The 22,530-nt window shown below is 45.7% G+C and overlaps 1 protein-coding gene across 14 annotated transcripts in view; it reads left to right on the top strand.

Moving 5' to 3' along the window:
- arvcfb (ARVCF delta catenin family member b) overlaps positions 1–22,530 on the top strand; it is a 546,449-nt gene that overhangs the window by 411,875 nt on the left and 112,044 nt on the right. For all 14 annotated transcript variants that reach the window (XM_072471369.1, XM_072471451.1, XM_072471186.1 and 11 more), the window contains one exon: positions 8,380–8,563. In XM_072471369.1, coding sequence (XP_072327470.1) covers positions 8,380–8,563 — 184 coding nt within the window. The remainder of the gene's footprint in view (positions 1–8,379; positions 8,564–22,530) is intronic.

Consider the following 22,530-nt stretch of genomic DNA (forward strand, 5'->3'; position numbering starts at 1 on the left):
TCCCCTCCACTGGATCCGTCACATACAGCAACAGGTCGTCTGCGTACAACGACACTCGATGTTCCTCTTCCCCTCGAACCACCTCCTTCCATTTCCCCGACTCCCTTAACGCCATGGCCAACGGTTCAATTGCTAATGCAAACAGCAGAGGGGACAGGGGGCACCCCTGCCTCGTCCCTCGATACAGCCGGAAATGCTCCGACCTCCACTGGTTCGTGACCACACTCGCCACCGGGGCTTTATAGAGGAGCTTAACCCAACTAATAAACCCTCCCCCAAACCCAAACCTCCTCAACGCTTCCCAGAGATTCTCCCACTCTACCCGATCAAAGGCCTTCTCCGCGTCCATGGCTGTCACTATCTCCGCTTCTCCCTCCACGGATGGCATCATTATCACATTTAGGAGCCTTCGCACATTAGTGTTTAACTGCCTACCCTTTACGAATCCCGTCTGGTCCTCGTGAATCACCCCCGGGACACAGTCCTCAATCCTCGTGGCCAACATTTTTGCCAGCAACTTGGCATCTACATTAAGGAGTGAGATCGATCTATACGGCCCACATTGCAGTGGGTCCTTATCCCGCTTCAAGATCAAAGAGATTGTTGCCTCCGACATTGTCAGGGGCAGCCCCCCCCCCCCCCCCCTCCTGAAGGTCCTTACCAGCAACGGGGCTAACAGGTCTACATATTTCCTATAAAACTCCACCAGGAACCCATCCGGCCCCGGGGCCTTCCCTTCCCTGCCTGCATGCTCCCCAGTCCTTTAACCAGCTCCTCCACCCCAATTGGCGCCCCCAAACCAGCCACCTCCTCCTCCACCCTTGGGAACCTCAGTTGGTCCAAGAATCGCCGCATCCCCTCTTTTCCCCCTGGGGGCTGGGACCTATACAGTTCCTCGTAAAAGGCCTTAAAAGCCTCATTCACTTTCTCCGCACCGTAGTTCCCCTGCCATCTTTGACTCCGCCTATTTCCCTCGCTGCCATCCCACGGAGCTGATGTGCCAGCATCCAGCTCGCCTTCTCCCCATATTCATATATCGCCCCCTGTGCCTTCCTCCACTGTGCCTTCCCTGTGGTCAACAGGTCGGACTCCGTCTGGAGACTTCGGCGCTCCCTGAGTAGTCCCTCATCAGGAGCCTCTGCATATCTCCTGTCCACCCTTAAAATCTCCCCCATTAACCTCTCCCTTTCCCTGCCCTCTCTCTTCACCCTATGAGCCCCGATGGAGATTAACTCTCCCCTGACCACTGCCTTCAGCGCCTCATATACTACTCCCACTTGCACCTCCCCGTTGTCGTTGGCCTCCAGATACCTTTCAATACACCCCCGCACCCTCCCCCACACTTCTTCGTCTGCCAGCAGTCCCACATCCAACCTCCACAGCGGGCGTTGGTCCCTCTTCTCCCCCAGCTCTAACTCCACCCAATGTGGGGCATGGTCTGAAATGGGTATGGCCGAAGACTCCATTCCCTCCACCTTCGGGATCAATGCCCTGCCCAGAACAATGTGGGAGAAAAAAGAAAATTCTCTGGCCAAAGACCTGGCAAATCTCCAGTGATCTACTCCTTCCCCCCCCCCCCCCCCCCCCCCAAAATCTGGTCCATGAACCCCCGAAGCACTTTGGCCGCAGCCGGCCTCTTCCCCGTCCTGGATCTGGAGCGATCTAATGCTGGGTCCAGCACCGTGTTCAAATCCCCACCCATTATCAAGCTCCCTACCTCCAGGTCTGGAATACGCCCCAACATCCGTTTCATGAATCCAGCATCGTCCCAGTTCGGGGCATATACATTCACCAGTACCACCTCCGTCTCCTGCAACCTACCACTCACCATCACGTATCGGCCTCCCTTATCCGCTACGCTGTTCTTGGCCTCAAACGATACCTGCTTTCCCACCAGTATTGCCACCCCTCTATTCTTCGCATCCAGCCCCAAATGGAACACCTGCCCCACCTGTCCCTTCCTTAACCTGACCTGTTCTGCCACCTTCAGATGTGTCTCCAGAAGCATGGCCACGTCTGCCTTCAGTCCCTTTGGGTGCGCGAACACTCGGGCCCTCTTAACCGGCCCATTTAGGCCTCTCACATGCCACATGATCAGCCGTATTGGGGGGTTATTCCCCCCCCCTGCCGCCGACTAGCCATCTCCTATCTTGGGCCAGTCCCGTGCTCGCGCCTCCCGCACCCTCCAGTCCCCCAGGCGGGGAACCCCCGCCCCGACCACCTCTTCCATTTTCAATTCCCCCTCGGACAGTGCAGCAGCAACCCTACAACCCCCCCCCCCCCCCCCCCCCCCGCTAGATCCACATCTAGCTCTTTTGCTCCCCCCATATTACTTCCGAGAGTCAGCTGACTTCTGCTGACCTCGGCTTCCCCCGCCTTCCCGTTGATGTCCCCCGTGTGGGAGTCTCTCCTCCTTGCCTTCCTCCACCCCCCCCCCCCCCCACCCCCCTTTTGGCGCGGGAAAAAGCCTGCACTTTCCCGCTCCCTGTGGCGCAGCTCCTGTTGAAGCCATTATCCCAGCTCCCTCATCCCCGAGTCTCACCTCCCTCCAGCATCGACGCCCACATTCCCCATCATCATCATCTCGTCTACGGAAAAGGAAAAAAGGGAAATTTTAGGAATTTGAACCAGAACTCTACCCACATCCCCATCCATCATCCCACCCATGAATTATTCTTTACCCATATTTACAACCCCATATTTACAATCCCATATACAACCAACATCTCCCCCCACAACCACAGCCCCTCAGTTCGAGTCCAGTTTTTCCGTCTGAATAAAGGTCCGAGCCTCTTCTGGTGTTTCTAAATAATGGTGACGGTCCTGATAAGTGACCCACAGTCGCGCAGGCTGCAGCATGCCGAACCTGACTCTTTTTTTTTTAATGCAGCACCGCCTTGGCCCGATTGAAGCCAGCTCTCCTCCATGCCACCTCCGCGCTCCAATCCTGGTAAACTCGGATCACCGCGTTCTCCCATCTACTGCTCCGCACCTTCTTGGCCCAACTCAGCACACTTTCTTTGTCCGCGAAGCGATGGAACCTTGCCACTATCGCCCTTGGCGGCTCATCAGCCTTAGGTCTCCTCACCAGGACCCGGTGAGCCCCTTCCAGCTCCAGGGGGGTCGGCGAGGCCTCCGCTCCCATCAGCGCATGGAGCATCGTACTCGCATACGCCCCGGCATCAGCTCCCTCCACTCCTTCGGGAAGACCCAGAATCCAGAGGTTCTTCCTCCTCGACCTGTTCTCCAGGACCTCAATTCTCTCGGCCCACCTCCTGTGCACCGCCTCGTGCGCCTCCATTTTTACCGCCAGGCCCAGGATCTCGTCCTCGTTGTCATTCATTTTTTTCTTTCACCTCACGAAGCTCCACCGCCTGGGTCTTATGGGTCTCCTTCAGCCCCCCGATCGCCAACAGCATTGGCGCCAGCACCTCCTTTTTCAGCTCCTCCACACAGCGCTTCAGGAACTCCTGCTGGTCCGGCCCCCATGCTGCTCGCTCTCCGCCCTCCGCCATCTTGCTTTTTCCCCCTCGATTCTGCTGCTGCTCCAAAGCCTCTTTTTTTCGCCTCTCCGCCGCTGATCTCGGCCATATATCGTAAGGGGGGACCTTATTGCACCTTCCCACATGGGATCAATTCAAAAAAAGTTCCGTTGGGGCTCCTCTGGAGAGCCCGAAAGTCCGTTGTCGCAGGAGCTGCCGAAACGTGCGGCTTAGCTCCGCATCGCCGCAACCTGAAGTCGCCAAGCTAATTCTCATATCAAAAACACCTTCAAACAGATGCACCCTTATCAATTCCCCATTTATCCAATTATTTATTTTATCGCAATGTTACAGATGCCTGGTCAACCCTCAACAATGGTTAAAATGCTGACACCGATGTATAAACATTTTCTTTAGTTTTAAGAAGTTGCGTTCCAGGAGTGAGAATATAAGAAATCAGGTTTGGTTATTTTATAAACAAACTTTATTAAAAGAAAACAATATTTAAACTCTTAAAATTCAACTCTACCACTAACGGATTACATTTAGATTCTTAACCTTAATGCAATCAATTCCAATTAAACATCACTTAAATAACACACAGCTCTTTCCGCTTACATAGATGGGAAAAGATGATTCTTGTATTTCCGAAACAATTCTACGACAAATGCTTTCAGAACGCTCACTCACACTCTCTCTCAGCTCCGCCCAGCCATTCAGATGATAGCCCTCCTCTGGAATGTCCAGACTGCAACCTGCCAACCTCGATTGCCCATTCCCAATTAAACAAAAGACCAGAGATATGCCATGCATATGCAGCTACCTTCGATCGGGGAAGGTAGGTGAGGCGGTGGCATAGTGGTATTGTCGCTGGACGAATAATCCAGAGACCCAGAGTAATGATCTGGGGACCCAGGTTCGGATTCCACCATGGCAGTGATAAGATATCTGGAATTAAAAGTCTCATGATGACCATGAAACCATTGTCATAAAAACCCATCTGGTTCACTGATGTCCTTTTTAGAGAAGGAAATCTGCCATCCTAATCTGGTCTGGCCTACATGTGACTCCAGACCCACACCAATGTGGCTCTTAACTGCCCCCTCAAGGACAATTCGGGATGGGCAATAAATGCTGGCACAGCCTGCGGCACCCACATCCCATGAATGTATTTTTTAAAAATCGACTGACAAATGGGTCATCAGACTCTAAAGATATGGCTGGCCTTGCAGGAGTGTCTCGAAAGGCAATGGATATCGGGTGAATCACCTTATTCATTCCCTAATGAGTCTGAATGGGACCAAGTGACTCAGCCAGGTGTGGGTGTATCACTTTGAGTTTGGGCAAACAGTATTTTCCTCCAGTCTGTTTAACCCTTAAATTACCTGCTACATTTTGGACCCCATTACTGGACCCAAGTTCCTAATATCTCTCAATCATGAAACCCAATTTTATTTTTAATCTTGAGTTTGCTCAATTCTTGAATCATCTTTTTATTCCAGCATCTTGACATACCCCAACACGATACCCTCCTATTCCTTTTCCCCTCAAGTGCTTAGTTAGCTTTCCCTTCAATACATCTATGTTATTCACCACAGGCATTCCCACATTCTCATCACCATTTAAATTGCAAGTGTCTCCAGAATTCCTTATGGATTTGTTTGCGACTATCCTATTCATGGCCCCAAGTGTTTCACATCTCTACTCTTTGAAACATGATCCTAATTTTATAAATTTAAAGACCTCTATCAGTATTTTGTACTGAGAAAATAGCATGAGTGGTGTGTTGTCCAGATTTCTTCGTTTCTGGGCCAGCATTTATTGTCCAATCCTAACTGTGTTCTGTTTCAGAGGGCATTTGAGAGTCGGCCACATTGCTGTATGTTGTGGATCTGGTATCACATGTAGGCCAGACAGGGCAAGAACAGCAGATTTCCTTGAACTGAGGACACTAGTGAACTAGATGGTTTTCATGGTCATTTTCTGGAATTCCAATTACACCATCTGCCATGGTGGGATAGGAACACAGGTGCCCAGCTTTGCCATGGGTCTATGGTTTACTCGTCCAGTGATGTCTCAGCCTCACCTATAAGTCTTAACTGTCTGGAAAGGACTGAGTGCATTGGAAAGTAAAGTGTGAAGTAGAAATACTGTTGTTCAGACTTTACAAAATCTCTGGAAATATTTGATTTTATGGTATTCGGGCGATGGGTCAATTGTTGATGCAGAGTATTTAAAACATATTTACAAAAGTGGAGGGAGAAAACTTTGCTTCTTGATTTTCAAGTGAAGATTTGTAAGCAAATGACCCAAAAGGAAAATACAAGCATGGTAAAGAGATGAGTAATGCGGAGATTCGACTCTCAATTGACCCCGATTACTTCTGAATTACAGAGTTGCAAAACCTGAGGATTAATGATGGAATTATTGTTTGAATTTGATATTGCACTCATCCATAGTCAGGTTGTCCAGTAAGGAGCCGTTACATTACTATTTGGTGCAACCGTGTGCATACATCCTCTAGTATGTGACTTGATAGAAAAATGCATCGGCAATTATTACCCAACTTATTTTTAATTTTAGAAAAATATATTTTTCTTTGTAAACGGACGAGAAAAATCCAACCCTTTTTACACTTTTCCTCATAGGCACGATTTCTACACACTGGCCCGAAATCAGATTTCTATAGTGAAATGTTGCAGTAATAGATCATTTGAACGATTGATCAGTTTTAGTGCATGGAATATGTTGTGTACTATAATTTTGCAAGGTTTTAATTGACCTCATTTGTGTCTGAATTGTTTTAACATAATCCTTAACTTGGGAGGCAACTTTTTCTGGATTCCTGACTAGTTATCCTCTGTCTTCGGGTTGATCCGTAATCACAAGTATTAGATGTGACCTGTGAAGTGGTTCTGGGCTGCATCTAAGTTAACTTGTGCTAAACTCTTTATTTATACCTTTTTATGAGGTGGAAAAATCCTTGTTCTAAACAGCTTTCCAATAATAAATATATATATAATTCTGTTGGGAGTTACTGCAAACTAAGTATTAAGAATAATTGTGCGTAAAAATGTGACTTCCTTTTACGTAAAGAACCGAGGAATTCAGAGGGAGAAGAGAAGAAAGATGGGTTAAAAGCAGGAGATGGGGAGGACGTTATAGTTGGGGTAGATGACAGAAGCCAATGTGAAGATTTTAGGAGGCTTTTGAATTTGGGAAAGGAGATTAGAATCCAGTAATAAGGAGGGAGTTTGAGATAACAGGGAGCTAGTCGTGGACTTGAGGGAATAAGGACTAGTTTAGTCAGGAGCAAGTGGTGAATGCCAGGGTATAAAGTTGAAGGAGGTTGTTGGCATTGGGATAGTATCGTAGCATTCCTGCAATGCTGAAGGAGGCCATTCAGCCCATTGGGTCTACACGACCCTCTGAAACAGCACCGTACCTCCACCTAGACACAATTTAGCACGGCCAATCCACCGAACCTGCACATCTTTGGACTGTGGGAACAGGAGCACCCAGAGGAAACCACGCCAATACTGGGAGAACGTGCAGACTCCGCACAGGCAGTCACCAGGGGTCTCTGGCACTGTGAGGCAGCAGTGCTAACCACTGCCACCATGCCAACATGAGATTTAGCATTAAGCCATGAGGAATGTAGCCATGAAAAGATGTCACTGAACGGATAATCCAGTTTAATGCTCAATATGGATTCAGTTCCCACTACAGCAGCAGGTGGAATTTAAATTCCGTTGATAAATCTGGCAAATAAAGCTAATACCAGTAATGGCAACCATGAAACTGGCATCAGTTGTGCAGTGGTGATCATGTTGGCCTTGCACGTGTAAGGTTCCCTGTTTAAAGTCAGCTGAAATGAAAATTTCATAACTGACATTCATGTGATGGAGGCAGGTTTAATTGAGGTATTTGAGAGAGAACTGAAATATTGTCTGTAAAGGAAAAATGTAATAATCGCTTATCGTCACAAGTAGGCTTCAATGAAGTTACTGTGAAAAGCCCCTGGTTGCCCCATTCCGGCGCCTGTTTGGGGAGAACGGTACTGGAATTGAACCCGCGCTGCTGCCATTGTTCTGCATTACAAGCCAGCTGTTCAGCCCACTGCTAAACCAGCCCCTGTGCAGGGTTATAGTGTGATGGTACTAGGTGCATTTCTCATTCAGGAGAGCCAACACATACACAACAGGCGCAAAGGCCCCCTTCTATGTTGTCAGAATTCTGTCATTAATACCACGTTGTATAGTGGCATTTCACATTTTAAATATTGAAATTGTGATCCATGGAGTTTGGAATATCTGGCAGTCCAGACATTCATTCTTTAAGCTGAGAAGGCTAATCGGTTTTAAATTATGCATTCGAGTCACTTTAGTAGTCATACACAAAGCTTTGTAAAAAGCACATCACTGAAAAGCAGTGTCACGTTTTGGGAGATGGAAGAGCAGGTGTAGTGAAGGTAGCAAAGGAATCTATATTACAAAATGTTTTAGACGTGTCCCTATATCTAGACAGTTCATTTGTCATGTTGGATAAATTACAAGCTTAGGATTCTGGGGCTGTGACTTTGACATGGGCTTTTAGAAGTTAAAATGTGAATATTTGATGGGTGAAAGGGAAAGGTCAGGGGAATGTGACTAATTGGATAGCAGCAAAGAATTGGCACAGGCGACGGTCAACTGAATGGGGCATCATTCCGATTCCTTGATAGCAAGTCTCTGCAGTTGCATACTTGGATTGCAATTTGGGGTTTGTTGTGGTATACACTGGTTACCAAAATAGTCCCTCGAGGAATTAATTTCAAGCCTATGTTTGAGCCTTTTAAGTGACTATTTTAAATGATGTCATTTTTATACTGTCAAGTTTTTTGATTTATTTTGTGCAGGTACACTGTGGAACCTGTCGTCCTATGAGCCACTGAAAATTGTGATTATCAATCACGGCCTTCAGACTCTAACAAATGAAGTCATCATTCCTCATTCAGGCTGGGAGAATGAACCTAATGAGGATTCCAAACCACGTGATGCTGAATGGACAACAGTTTTCAAAAACACATCAGGATGTCTAAGGTGAATCTACTTTTGTAAAAAAAATACTTCTTACTCCTTTGCCCTGCTTATGAGTTTGATTCTGCATTCGTTGGTGGCATCTAGTTTTGGAGTAAGAAAGTTGTTAATTCAGATCCACACTACGGCAGGATTTAAGGTGATGTTTCGGGCTGTGCTACATTGGTTTAAATGCCATCTTTGGAGGGCGCATTAAACCCACTGAATGATAAAGATCTTGCGTTTATTGAAGAAAAACTAGAGCTACTCACGGTATCCTCACCAGCAGTCAGTCATTCCTCAACCAAGATTACCGCAAAAGATAAATTGGTCATTCATCGCTGTTTGTGGAATCTTCCTGAATGTATGTTGGTCAACAAGCAACACCTTTAACATAATTTGTGTGGAGAGCTTCGAGATCCTATGACACAGCACTCTCACCAATGCAATTCCTCCTTCAATTGGATAAGAGATGAGCAGTCTGATTGTGTGTATTTTAAGCTGAGGAATGACTTGTTAAAAGAAGTGATGGGCGGCACGTGGCGCAGTAGCACTGCTACTGACAGCACTGAGGTCCTGGGTTCGATCCCGATCCCGGGTCACTGTCTGTGTGGAGTTTGCACATTCTCCCCCACAACCCAAAGATGTGCAGGTTAGGTGAATTGGCCACGCTAAATTGTCCCTTAATTGGAAAAAAAAATATTTGGCTACTTTTTTTTTTTTTTAAAAGTTAAAAGAACTAATTACAGAATCACAGAATACTACAGTGCCGAAGAGGCCCTTCGGCCCATCGAGTCTGCACCAAAGCATGGAAGGTCCTGACCTTCCTACCTGCCAGCACTTGACTCATAGCCTTGAATGTTAAGGTGTGCCAAGTTCTCATCCAAGTACTTTTTGAAGGATGTGAGGCAACCCACCTCTACCACTCTCCCAGGCAGTGCATTCCAGACCGTCTGGGTAAAAAGGTTTTTCCTCAAAATCCCCCCGAAACCTCCCGCCCCTCATTTTGAACTTGTGGCCCCTTGTAACTGACCCTTCAACTAAGGGGAACAGCTGCTCCCTATGCATCCTGTCCATGCTCCTAATCTTGTACACCACGATCAGGTCACCCCTCAGTCTTCTCTGCTCCAGAGAAAACATACCAAGCCCATCCAACCTCACTTTATAACTTAAATGTTCCATCCCAGGCAACAGCCTGATGAATCACCTCTGTACCCCCTCCTGTGCAATCACATCCTTCCTATAATGTGGCGACCAGAATTGTACAAGTTCTATTATGCTCCATCATGACCTCCCTGCTTTTGTAATCTATGCCCCGATTGATAAAAGAGTGTCCATATGACTTTTTCACCACCACTGCCTTCAGCGATCTAATATTATGCCATTTGTCCCCAATCTGTATAAATATTGAAGATTCAAATATTGAGAATTTTCGGTTTCCATTCCAGGTCCTCTAGGTTTGACCAAAGTTATTGGTCACGTTGTTATATCTGTTACAATAGTAGGTCTTTACAAAGGAGTTGAAGACATTGGGGAAGCTATAGAGAAGAACTACCAAACAAGATTGAACAGGCTGCAGCTTCTTTATCTCAAAGAAAAGGCTGAAGGTTGACCTAATATAGGTTTTAACATTTTGAAGGAGTCTGATAGAGTAGACTTTGACAAGATATTCTCACCTTGTGGGGGAAGCAAAATGAAGGGACATATATGTAACATAATGACTAATAAATCCAGTAAGGAATTCAGGAAACTTATTTACCACAGAGTGGTGAGAAGGTTGATTGCATCAAATAGCATAGGTGCATCGATAGCATCTAATGGGCGGCACGGTAGCACAGTGGTTAGCACTGTTGCCGCACAGCGCCAGGGACCCGGGTTCGATTCCTGGCTTGGGTCACTATATGTGCAGAGTCTGTACGTTCTCCCCGTGTCTGTGTGGATTTCCTCCGGGTGCTTGGTTTCCTCCCACAAGTCCCGAAAGACGTGCTTGTTTGGTGAATTGGACATTCTGAATTTTCCCTTTGTGTACCCGAACAGGTGCCAGAATGTGGTAACTAGAGGCTTTTCACAGTATCTTCATTGCAGTGTTAATGTAAGTCTACTTGTGACAATAAAGATTATTATTATTAATGATGGCCACTACAGTCACCTCTGCCCCCTGACTCTCCTGAAGCTCTGGTCTGCCACTAGTGTTTTCCAATGTGAATACTGATGCAAAGTACCTATTCAGTGCCTCTGTCATTTCTCTGCTCCCTATTACTACTACTCCAACCTCATTTTTCAGTGGTCCAATGTCCATATTTGCGCCTCTCTCATCTTTTCATGCTCTGTATTTAAGGGAATATGTTGGCCTTGGAGAGGGTCCAGAGGAGGTTCAAAATGATCCCCGGAATGAAGGACTTGTCATATGTGGAGCGGTTGAGGACTCTGGGTCTATACTCAATGGGGTTTAGAAGGGTATAGGGGGGGGATCTCATTGAAACTTACAGGATGCTGAGAGGCCTAGATAGAGTCGACATGGAGAGGATGTTTCCACTCATAGGAGAGCATGCATACGTAGATACATAGAAGATCGGAGCAGGGGGAGGCCTTTTCGCCCTTCGAGCCTGCTCCGCCATTTATCACGATCATGGCTGATCATCCAATTCAATAGCCTAATCCTGCTTTCTCCCCATTGCCTTTGATCCCATTTGCCCCAAGTGCTATATCGAGCCGCATCTTGAATATATTTAATATTTTAGCATCAACTACCTGCTGTGGTAATGAATTCCACAGGCTCACCACTCTTTGGTGAAGAAATGTCTCCTCATCTCTGTCCAAAATGGTTTACCCTGAATCCTCAGACTTGACCCACGGTTCTGGACACACCCACCATCGGAGCATCTTCCCTGCATCTACCCTGTCTAGGCCAGTCCTGTTCGAATTTTATAAGTCTCTATGAGATGATACCCCCCCCCCCCCCCTCATTTTTCTGAACTCCAGTGAGAACAATCCTAATCTAGTCAATCTCTCCTCATGTGACATCCCGGGAATCAGTCTGGTAATCCTTCGCTGCACTCCCTAGAGAGCAAGAACATCCTCCCACAGAAAAGGAGATCACAACTGCACAAATACTCCAGGTTTGGCCTCACCAAGGCCCTGTACAATTGCAGTGGGCTAAACAGCTGGCTTGTAATGCAGGACAAGACCAGCAGCACGGGTTCAATTCCCGTATCGGCCTCCCCGAACAGGCGCCGGAATGTGGCCACTAGGGCTTTTCACAGTAACTTCATTGAAGCCTACCTGTGACAATAAGCGATAATTATTATTACTTGAAACCTCTCGCAATGAAGGCCGACATACCATTAGCCTTCTTTACCGCCTGCTGCACGTGCATGCTTACCTTCAGCGACTGGTGCACAAGGACACCCAGGTCCTGCTGCACACTCCCCTCTCCCAATTTACAACCATTCAGGTAGTAATCTGCCTTCCTGTTTTTGCTTCCAAAGTAAATAACCTCACACTTATTCAAATTATACAGCATCTGCCATTGATTTGCCCACTCGCCCAACCTGTCCAGATCATGCTGTAGGATCCCTGCATCCTCGTCACAGTTCACCCTCCCACCCAACTTGGTATCATTTGCAAACTTTGAGATGTTACATTTTGTTCCCTCATGCAAATCATTAATATATATTATGAATAGCTGGAGTCCCAACACCAATCCCTGTGGCACCTTGAGGGCACAGCCTGAGACTGAAGGAATGATCCTTTAAAACTGAGATGAGGACTAATTTCTTCAGCCAGGGTTTGGTCAATCTGTGGAACACTTTGCCGCAGAAGGCTGTGGAGGCTAGTGTCTTTAAGACAGAGATAGATAGGTTCTTTATTAATAAGGGGATCAGGGATTATGGGGTGAAGGCAGGAGAATGGAGATGAGAAAAATATCAGCCATGATTGAATGGTGGAGCAAACTCGATGGGCTGAGTGACCTAATTCTGCTCCTATATCTTACGGTCTTATGGTGCTGGAATTTTGAGCGCTGAAGGAAAATCTGTGGCTACCTACCCACATGCTTCAACAAATTTAAATGTAGAGTTACTTTGTTGTAACTGGCTGGTTTGTATCATATTGTAGAAATTGAAGTGTTTTTAAAAATGTCAAACTTGCGAGGTAGCATCTTTTATCAGAGGAAGTCTGATACTTTTATTAATAATAATCTTTATTGTCACAAGTAGGTTTTACATTAACACTGCAATGAAGTTACTGTGAAAAGCCCCTGGTCGCCACACTCCGGCACCTGTTCGGGGACACTGAGGAAGAATTCAGAATGTCCAATTCACCTAACAGCACGTCTTTCGGGACTTGTGGGAGGAAACCGGAGCACCCGGAGGAAACCCACGCAGACACTGGGAGAATGTGCAGACTCCGCACAGACACTGACCCAAGCCGGGAATCGAATCTGAGAATCTGGCGCTGTGAAGCAATAGTGCTAACCACTGCTACCGTGCCGCCAGTACTTTAATCTGAAGTAAACCGATGAATTAATGTTGCCTGATGGAGAATAGCTGCACACACCATTTACTTTGTTCTACTGTTAGGAAAAATTCTGTTTGTCTTGCAACCAGTTTCTTGCTTCAGTTTTCAGTGAAAGCGCACACAACTCTGACATTAAAGGGACGCCCCAACTGTCAACTGTTTGGATCACAGGAGTTTTGACACATGCCCAATAGCCAAATAGGATTGCAAGAAAAAAAAGATTATTTCACACTCGTTTTTGCAGTCAGAGTAATAATTGCATTTATCAGTGGCAAACCTGTGGTCAGCTGCAGTTGCAGCACTTGCAAATGTAGACCTAGAATTTCCCCATGTCCTGTCCCAGGAACAATTTGACAAAGGGTCACCTGGACTCGAAACGTTAGCTCTTTTCTCTCCCTACAGATGCTGCCAGACCTACTGAGATTTTCCAGCATTTTCACTTTGGTTTCAGATTCCAGCATCCGCAGGAATTTGCTTTTATTAGGTAGGGAGGTGGCTTTGAGACCAGCTAGAGGTCAGCCATGATCTGATTGAATGGCGGAGCAGGCTCGAATGGCTGAATTGCCTACTTCTGCTCCTAATTCCTATGTTCCTATGTTAGACCAGTGAGATGAAGTTATGACAGTGGGGCAGGAAATTCCAGGCTGTTTTCTTGAAATGGGAAGCAAAGAATGGCTGGAACCTCAACAGGAGACAGGCAGCTGTATCTATGGGATTTTGAGCTCCAGGGAGATGGTTAGATAAGGTGGTGGGGGCAGGAACCAAGAAAGATTTGGATGATGGACCAGGAGGCAACTTTTTCAGCTCCGACAACCTTTTCTATTATTCAGTTAGATCGTAGATAATCAGTCCCTCAACCCCATTATCCAGCATTCTAAAAGCAAATTACTGTAGATGCTGGAATCTGAAACGAAAGAGAAAATGCTGGAAAATCTCAGCAGGTCTGGCAGCATCTGTACGAATCTGTCCTACAGATACTGCCAGACCTGCTGAGATTTTCCAGCATTTTCTCTTTCGACCCAGTGTTCTAAAATCCTTTATACCGTTACCCAAGAACAATCTATAGATTTTGGTCTTGAAAATTTCAATTGATGCCCAGAATCCGTAGTTGGAGAGAGGATGGCGTTCCAGATTTCCTCCGTGCTTTATATGGACAAAATGGTTTCTGAATTTAATTATTTTTCAAGTTTGTTCTTGGGATGCCGTTATCGCTGGCAAGACCAGCATTTATTATGCATCCCTAATTGCCCTTGGGCAGGTTGTGGTTGAAGCACTACGTTGAAATGCTGCAATCCATGTGGTCGGGTACACCCACTCTGCTGTTTGGGAAGGAGTAACCATGATGGATCGGTGATTTGTAGTTCAAAGCCAGGATGGTCCGTGACTCGGAAGGGAACTTGCAGGTGGTGGTGTTCCCATGCACCTGATGTCCTCTTTCTTTTTAGTGTTGGAGATCCTGGGTGTGGAAGATGTTCAAGGAGTCTGCTTGGCAACTAGCATTACAAATGATTGCAAAATGCATTGAAGGAAGTCAGATTTACTCTGCAGTTAGCCCTTGTTCATGGCTCAGTCAGAACTAAGCTTATTTCTCTGGCCTTTCTTATCCCAGCTTTGCTAATCCTGCTGGTGCATAGGATGGGAAGCTTCAAAGTAAGGGGCACTGAGTATAAAGGTCAGGAAATCTGACCCAGACCAGAGATTCACCATGGATCCATTGGCTTTGTAATGTGAAGTATTATCCTAGATGTTAATTTAGCTGCTGACACATTGAACTGAAATTATTTCTATATATTATATATAGATTGCTGTTTTGAATACCTATGAATAATTTGAAAGCCAGTAAACACTTTGATGTTTTTTAATTTCTTCATGTGATGTGGGCATCGCTGTCTGAGCCAGCATTTTATTACCTAACCCTAATTAGAATTATAGAATCCCGAAAATGCAGGAGGAGGCCATTCGGCCCATCAAGTCTGCATCGACCCTCTGATGAGAGCACTCCACTGAAGGCCACTTCCCCACACTAGCCCAATAACCTCTTAACCTAACACTACACATAACTGGGCACTATGGGGCAATTTAGCACGGCCAATCCACCTAACCGACGCATCTTTGGACTATGGGAGGAAACCGGAGGACCCGGAGAACCCAGGCAGACACTGGGAGAACGTGTAAACTCCACATAGATCGTCACCCGAGTCCCTGGCACTGTGAGGCAGCAGTGATAACCTTAATATAATGACCAGAGGCACTTCACAGGAGCGTTATAAAAGAAGGAATGGCACTAATTGCCATTGAGAAGGTGATAGTGAGCGGAGGCCATGGAATTATTTGTGGGGGAAATGCGAGTTGTAAAAACAAAGTGCTGCTATTCTGGGGAGCCTGTGTAGGTCGGAGGGTACAGAGGTGATAGGGGTGTGGGATTTATTGCATGGTAAGACATGGGCAGCAAAGTCTGGACTACCTCAGGTTTATAGAGGAGGAGGCAGCACGGTAGCGCAGTGGGTTAGCCCTGTTGCCTCACGGCGCCGAGGTCCCAGGTTCGATCCTAGCTCTGGGTCACTGTCCGTGTGGAGTTTGCACATTCTCCCCCTGTTTGCGTGGGTTTCACCCCCACAACCCAAAGATATGCAGGCTAGGTGGATTGGGCATGCTAAATTGCCCCTTAATTGGGGAAAAAAAATTAATTGGATACACTAAATTTAAAAAAAAAAGTTTATAGAGGATACAATATGGGGGACCAACCAAGAGTGCATTGGAATAGTGGAGCCCAGAGTTCACAAACGCATGGATTAGGGTTTCAGTCACAGATGATAGAGAAAATTGACATTTCTTTTTCTTAAATGCTTTTAACATTTTTTTTTTGCTGGTGATTGTATGATTAAGATGGTGGTTAAATCTCCACTGTATTTCCTGCCACCGTGCTGGAACAGAGACTCCATGGCACTGTGGACAGCGATTGAGCAGGGCAGTGAGTACGGTGCCAGGTGTGGGAGGATTGGTGAGTTGGCAAACATCGCAATCATGATCCCAGGATTTTAGTTCAATATTCTGTGAGAATTACAATCCTTAACCATGGTGAAAAAATATATATTCATTGAAGCTAAGCTTGGTGATCTATTTTTACTTATCTCAATATTATGGATGGTCCTATTCTTTGTTACTGGCATCTGCATGTGGTTTCTTTGGCAGTGATATGACAGTCACTGCGACTGCGTGTGTGGAAATGCACCTCCTGCAGTTACAATGGCAGCAAATGCAGCCTTAAATCTCTGGGTATCAGTGTGCGTATGAAAGTAAGGGGTTGAGAAATTATTCTATACAATGTTTAGATCACAGAATACTACTGTGCAGAAGAGGCCGTCGGCCCATCGAGTCTGCACCAATGCATGATGTCTGGTATCGCCTGACCTGCCCACCAAATCCCATTTGCCAGCACTTGGCCCATGGCCATGAATGTTTCACGTGCCAAGTGCTCATCCAAGTACTTTTTGAAGGATGAGGCATCCCACCTCTACCACTCTCCCAAAATAATCATACCAGGAGCTGGAAGGCAGTAAACATAAGGCAGTGCATTCCAGGCTGCCACCATTCTATGGGCAAAAAGGTTTTCCTTCAAATCCTCCCTAAACCTAACACCCCTCACTTTGAACTTGTGGCCCCTCGCAACTGACCCTTCAACTAAGGGGAACAGGGGCGGCACGTGGAGCAGTGGTTAGCACTGGGACTGCGGCACTGAGTTCCCGGGTTCGAATCCCGGCCCTGGGTCACTGTCCGTGTGGAGTTTGCACATTCTCCCCGTGTCTGCGTGGGTCTCACCCCCACGACCCAAAGATGTGCAGGTTAGGTGGATTGGCCACGTTAATTTGCCCCTTATTGGGAAAAAAAAAATTGGATACTCTAAATTTAGATTTTAAAAAACAAAGGGGAACAGTTGCTCCCTATCCATCCTGTCCATGCCCCTCAAAGTTTTGTACACCTCAATCAGGTCACCCCTCCATCTTCTCTGCTCCAAAGAAAACAACCCAAGCCTATCCAACCTCTCTTTATTGGTAATCTGGTAATCTAGTGATGGGAGACCAGGAAATAGCTGAGGAACTAAATAAGTACTTTGCGTCAGTCTTCACAGTAGAAGACATGAGTAATATCCCAACAATTCCGGAGAGTCAGGGGACAGAGTTGAATATGGTAGCCATCACAAAGGAGAAAGTGCTAGAGAAACTAAGAGGTCTAAAAATTGATAAATCTCCGGGCCCAGATGGGCTACATCCTAGAGTTCGAAAGGAGATAGCTGAAGAAATAGTGGAGGCGTTGGTGATGATGTTTCAAAAGTCCCTGGAGTCAGGGAAAGTACCAGAGGATTGGAAAATCGCTGTTGTAACCACCCTGTTCAAGAAGGGAACAAGGAAAAAGATGGAAAATTATAGGCCAATTCGCCTAACCTCGGTTGTTGGCAAGATTCTAGAATCCATTGTTAAGGATGAGATTTCTAAATTCTTGGAAGTGCAGGGTCGGATTAGGACAAGTCAGCATGGATTTAGTAAGGGGAGGTCGTGCCTGACAAACCTGTTAGTTCTTTGAAGAGATAACAAATAGGTTAGACCAAGGAGAGCCAAATGGATGTTATCTATCTTGACTTCCAAAAGGCCTTTCATTAGGTGCCTCACGGGAGACTGCGGAGTAAAATAAGGGCCCATGGTATTCGAGGCAAGGTACAAACCTGGAATGACGATTGGCTGTCAGGCAGAAGGCAGAGTTGGGATAAAAGGTTCATTTTTCAGAATGGCAACCGGTGACGAGTGGCGTCCAGCAGAGGGCGGTGGAGGCCGGGACGTTGAGTGTCTTTAAGACAGAAGTTGATAAATTCTTGATTTCTCGAGGAATTAAGGGCTATGGAGAGAGACTGGGTAAATGGAGTTGAAATCAGCCATGATTGAATGGTGGAATGGGCTCGATGGGCCGAATGGACTTACTTCCGCTCCTATGTCTTATGGTCTTATAACTTAAATGTTCCATCCCAGGCAACATTCTGGTGAATCATCTCTGCACCCCCTCCAGTGCAATTAAGTTCTATACAGCTCTATCACAACCTCCCTGCTTTTGTAAACCATGCCCCGATTGATAAAAAGCGAATGTCCCATATGCCTTTTTCACCACCCTATTAACCTGCCCTTCTGCCTTCAGAGATCTATGGACAAACACGTCAAGGTCCCTTTGCTCTTTGGAACTTCCCAGTGTCAGACCTTTCACAGTATACTTGCTTAATTGGTTAATCGTACTTCCAATGTCTCAAGATTATCTCCAAATTGTGGATTTAATAAACTGAGTGATTTCTCTCTGAAGAGGACAGTCATCTTAGAGAGTGGGGATCTGGTAATTGCTCACACTGTAACCTGTGAGCTTTTGCAGATACTGAGACGATTTTAGGCAAGGGAAGCCCACCATGATCATTGTCAGGTTCATTCCAAAGTCAACATTGAGTATCTTACAGCAAGATTTTCATGTTGCAAACTGGTATTGAAAGCTTGCAAGCAATTTTTGAAATAGTAAAGCTTGCTGAAGGTGCTGTATGGTGGTTACAAGGTGATTTATCTCTTGTGGTACTCGTATTCTAAATCAAACCAAGCAGCGTTGCTCGCAGTTTCATTGTGGTGCGAACAGACTGCCATGTTCTAGCAAATTATTTTCGCGATTGTGACGTTGGCCAAGACAAATATGTTCACTGCCTTCCAGCTACTGATATGATTATTTTGAATAATTTAAGAGTTGACGGTTGGAGTCCCCCGGGAGGTGCACAGAAGAATGATTCAACAAAGCTGATGGCTCATTTTAGCTGTTCAAATAGACTTTTTGGCACACTGAACAGCCAGAGTTTACTTGTAACTTGGAAAATCTGGAATTTTGAGCCAAATAATTTCACATCATAAGCAGCAGGTGCCAGACATCTTCCAGCTGGAACCATTAAAGGTGCAATTTGTAGCAGTGTGTTTGCTTACCCTGCACTGCAATAACAACTGACCCGTGTCTTAAGACAGATAATCAGATTAATACTAGGTAAGGCTGTCACCGGTGCATGTAGTTAAATTATGCTTAAATCAAAGAAGTTGCACATTGATGAGGTTCCTGTGACATATATCATTGCTCCGTTTCAGATAGCCAGACAGTGAAGGATAAAACTAGTACCTAGTCTTAGCGGGTTGTCTTTCTGTTTATGGAGGTACGCGTTCCAAACATGAGCCTCTAAGTCTTAATCAAACCAACTTCAGTCTGCCAATGTATAAACATGAGGAGGCTGTGACGTAGCGGTATTGTCACTGGACTATTAATCCAGAGACCCAGAGTAATGCTCTGGGGCCCCAGGTTCAAATCCCACCACTGCAGATGGTGTAATAAAAATCTCTAATTTAATAATCTAGTGATGACCATGAAACCGTTGTTGATTGTTGTAAAAACCCATGATGTCTTCTATGATTTTATTAATAGATGTTGGCACAGTCCACAAATAAATAAAAAAGCACAACTTAATCCCCAGTTCATGTCTTCAATACCATTAAATATCCACCTGGTCTGGCTGACGTGAAACTCCAGATCCACAGCAATGATGGGGCTTCAGACGACCGTCTGTGGGGAGGGCAAACTTCCTGTGTGTGCGTGGGTTTCCTCCGGGTGCTCCGGTTTTCTCCCACAGTCCAAAGATGTGCAGGTTAGGTGGATTGGCCATGCTAAATTATCCCCTTAGTGTCCAAAAGGTTTGGTGGGGTTACTGGATTATGGGGATAGTGGATGCGTCAGTAAGGGTGCTCTTTCTAACGGTCCGTTCAGACCTACTGGGCTGAATGGCCTCCTTCTGCACTGTAAAAATTCAATGATTTAATAGATGCCGGCACAGCCCACATCCCATGAATGAATTAAAAATAAAGCACAAATAAATCCCCAGTTCATGTCTTCAATACCATTAAATATCCAATCCATCATAGGATCCTTACAGTGCAGAAGGAGGCCATTCAACCAATCGATTCTGCACCGACACTCCAAAATAATATTGTACCTTGACCCCCTCTCCCGCCCTCGCCCTGTAACGGGCAGCATGGTGGCATAGTGGTTAGCACAATTGCTTCACAGCTCCAGGGTCCCAGGTTCGATTCCGGCTTGGGTCACTGTCTGTGCGGAGTCTGCACATCCTCCCCGTGTGTGCGTGGGTTTCCTCCGGGTGCTCCGGTTTCCCCTCACAGTCCAAAGATGTGCAAGTTAGGTGGATTGGCCATGCTAAATTGCCCTTAGTGTCCAAAATTGCCCTTAGTGTTGGGTGGGGTTACTGGGTTATGGGGATAGGGTGGAGGTGTGGGCTTGGGTAGGGTGCTCTTTCCAAGAGCCGGTGCAGACTCGATGGGCTGAATGGCCTCCTTCTGCACTGTAAATTCTGTGATTCTATGAACTCCACGTATTGATCATGGCCAATCCACCTAACTTGCACATCTTTGGACTGTGGGAGGAAACTAGAGCACTCTGAGGAGACCCACACTGTTACCCCCCTTGACCCAGACTGGCAACAAATAATTAACCAAATAACCAATAATTCTTAGAAAAATACCCCAAGTCTTTGGCTGCCCAATAATTAGTCACCAGATTTGTACGTTTAAACACAATTGCTTTTTATTTATTGCAAGGACTGTAATGAAGTGTACAACTGGTTAACTATTATCAAATTCTCTGTCGGTCTGTCTCTGGGAGGAAGGGTGAAAAAAAGGGAGTCTTTGTTTCAGATGGTTGTCTTTAAGCAGATGTTCCTTCAATGCAAGCTTTCAGATCCAGGTCTCTGTTTGCGGCCTGTAATGGTTTCACTGTAGATTCATTCATTCAGGTTCTTTGTAGGTTCAGGAACACATTAACACTCAGACTTTCTGGAGAGAGAAGGGAGGGAGCAGGTCTTTGTCGCTGTGTGCTCAGGTCTCAACTCTGGTCTCTGAAAATAATTCCACTAGGCAGAATCCAATCACCACTTGTTACTGGGCAGAATATGGTCTTTTGGCCAATTCATTGGCCACCAGTCAAACCGAATCCCACCCCATCTCTTGGGTGCCACCAAGTCTGCATCTTCCTGTCCAAATCTAACATCTTGAATTCCTCATTCTCTGCAGCTTGGCTTAAAGGTACATATCCATTAAGCATCGTGGATCAAAAATGATAACGGCAAAAATAAAAGACAGGAAAAATAAAGGAATGAACAGGAAGGAACCTGACACGGGAAGAATGTGTAAACTGCGCACAGTCATCCGCAGGGGTTGAGAAGTTATTCGATAAGATGTTTCAAAACTGCAGTGAGGTAGCAGTGCTAGCTACGGTGCTGCTCTGAACATCTTACCTCAATCTCTAATTTTATTTTGAAAATTAATTTTGAATTAAAACATCAGAATGCCAAAACCTGATCATTTGCAGGAAAAATTGTTGTACAATTGAACTATATTCCAAACATTGAAGGCCTGAAATATTTAAGAAAATGATTGTTGTGGATTAAAGTTTAATCCATTTGCAATTCCTGATCTGATGTATCAAATTTTGGTGGAAATTAAAAATCTGGCTAGGCCATTTATTTATCAGGAGCCCTTTATGTTGTAGCATCATATGTAACCGTGTAAAGATGTACAACGAGCAAAATGAAAACCATCTTCAAGTTTTGTATTTTGCAGGAAATGTTTTTGTTACAAAATGTATTCAGACTATGAGGTCGCTCTTGTAGAATCTCAGAAATGGGACACATGTTTGGCCTTGAGCTGGAAGCGGAAGTGAATCAACGCTACTAGATTCCGCTGCAAGTGAATTTTTGAGGCCAAGGGCTGTTGGACAGCAAGTATTTATATTCATAAATTATACAAAGGCCTTGTGATATGAACAATAGAGCCATTGTATGGTTGAAGAGGAAATAAAGTTGGAACACAGCAGCTTTCCTTGCAGTTTCTATGAAACAGTGTGTTATGTTTTCAGTTTATTTGGTAGTTGTCTCCAATCAACTTGGACCCCAGCATATTGTGCTCAAACTGAGGGCTCATCTGGTGACCTTTTCCCAAGATATTGTCTATGCTGTATCCTCTCCAGCTGAGTGAATGACATCAGTAACTTTGTGTGGGAATTTTGGAGTGCGACATCCCCTGTGAGTAGCTACAATGCCAAAACATTAGACTCTTGACCAGGGTATTGGAATTCAAACCTAATTCTCCAAAAATACTAGTTAACATATAATAATAATCTTTATTGTCACAAGTAAGCTTACATTCATATGGTAATGATGTTACTGTAAGAAGCCCCTAGTCACACTCCGGCACCTATTCTGGTACACTGAGGGAGAATTCAGAGTGTCCAAATTACCTAACAGCACGTCTTTCAGGACTTGTGGGAGGAAACCGGAGCACCTGGAGGAAACCCACGCAGACACGGAGAATGTGCAGACCCCCCACAGACAGTGACCCAACCTGGGA

The sequence above is a fragment of the Scyliorhinus torazame genome, chromosome 1 (assembly GCF_047496885.1).
Source record: "Scyliorhinus torazame isolate Kashiwa2021f chromosome 1, sScyTor2.1, whole genome shotgun sequence".
Lineage (NCBI taxonomy): Eukaryota > Metazoa > Chordata > Chondrichthyes > Carcharhiniformes > Scyliorhinidae > Scyliorhinus > Scyliorhinus torazame.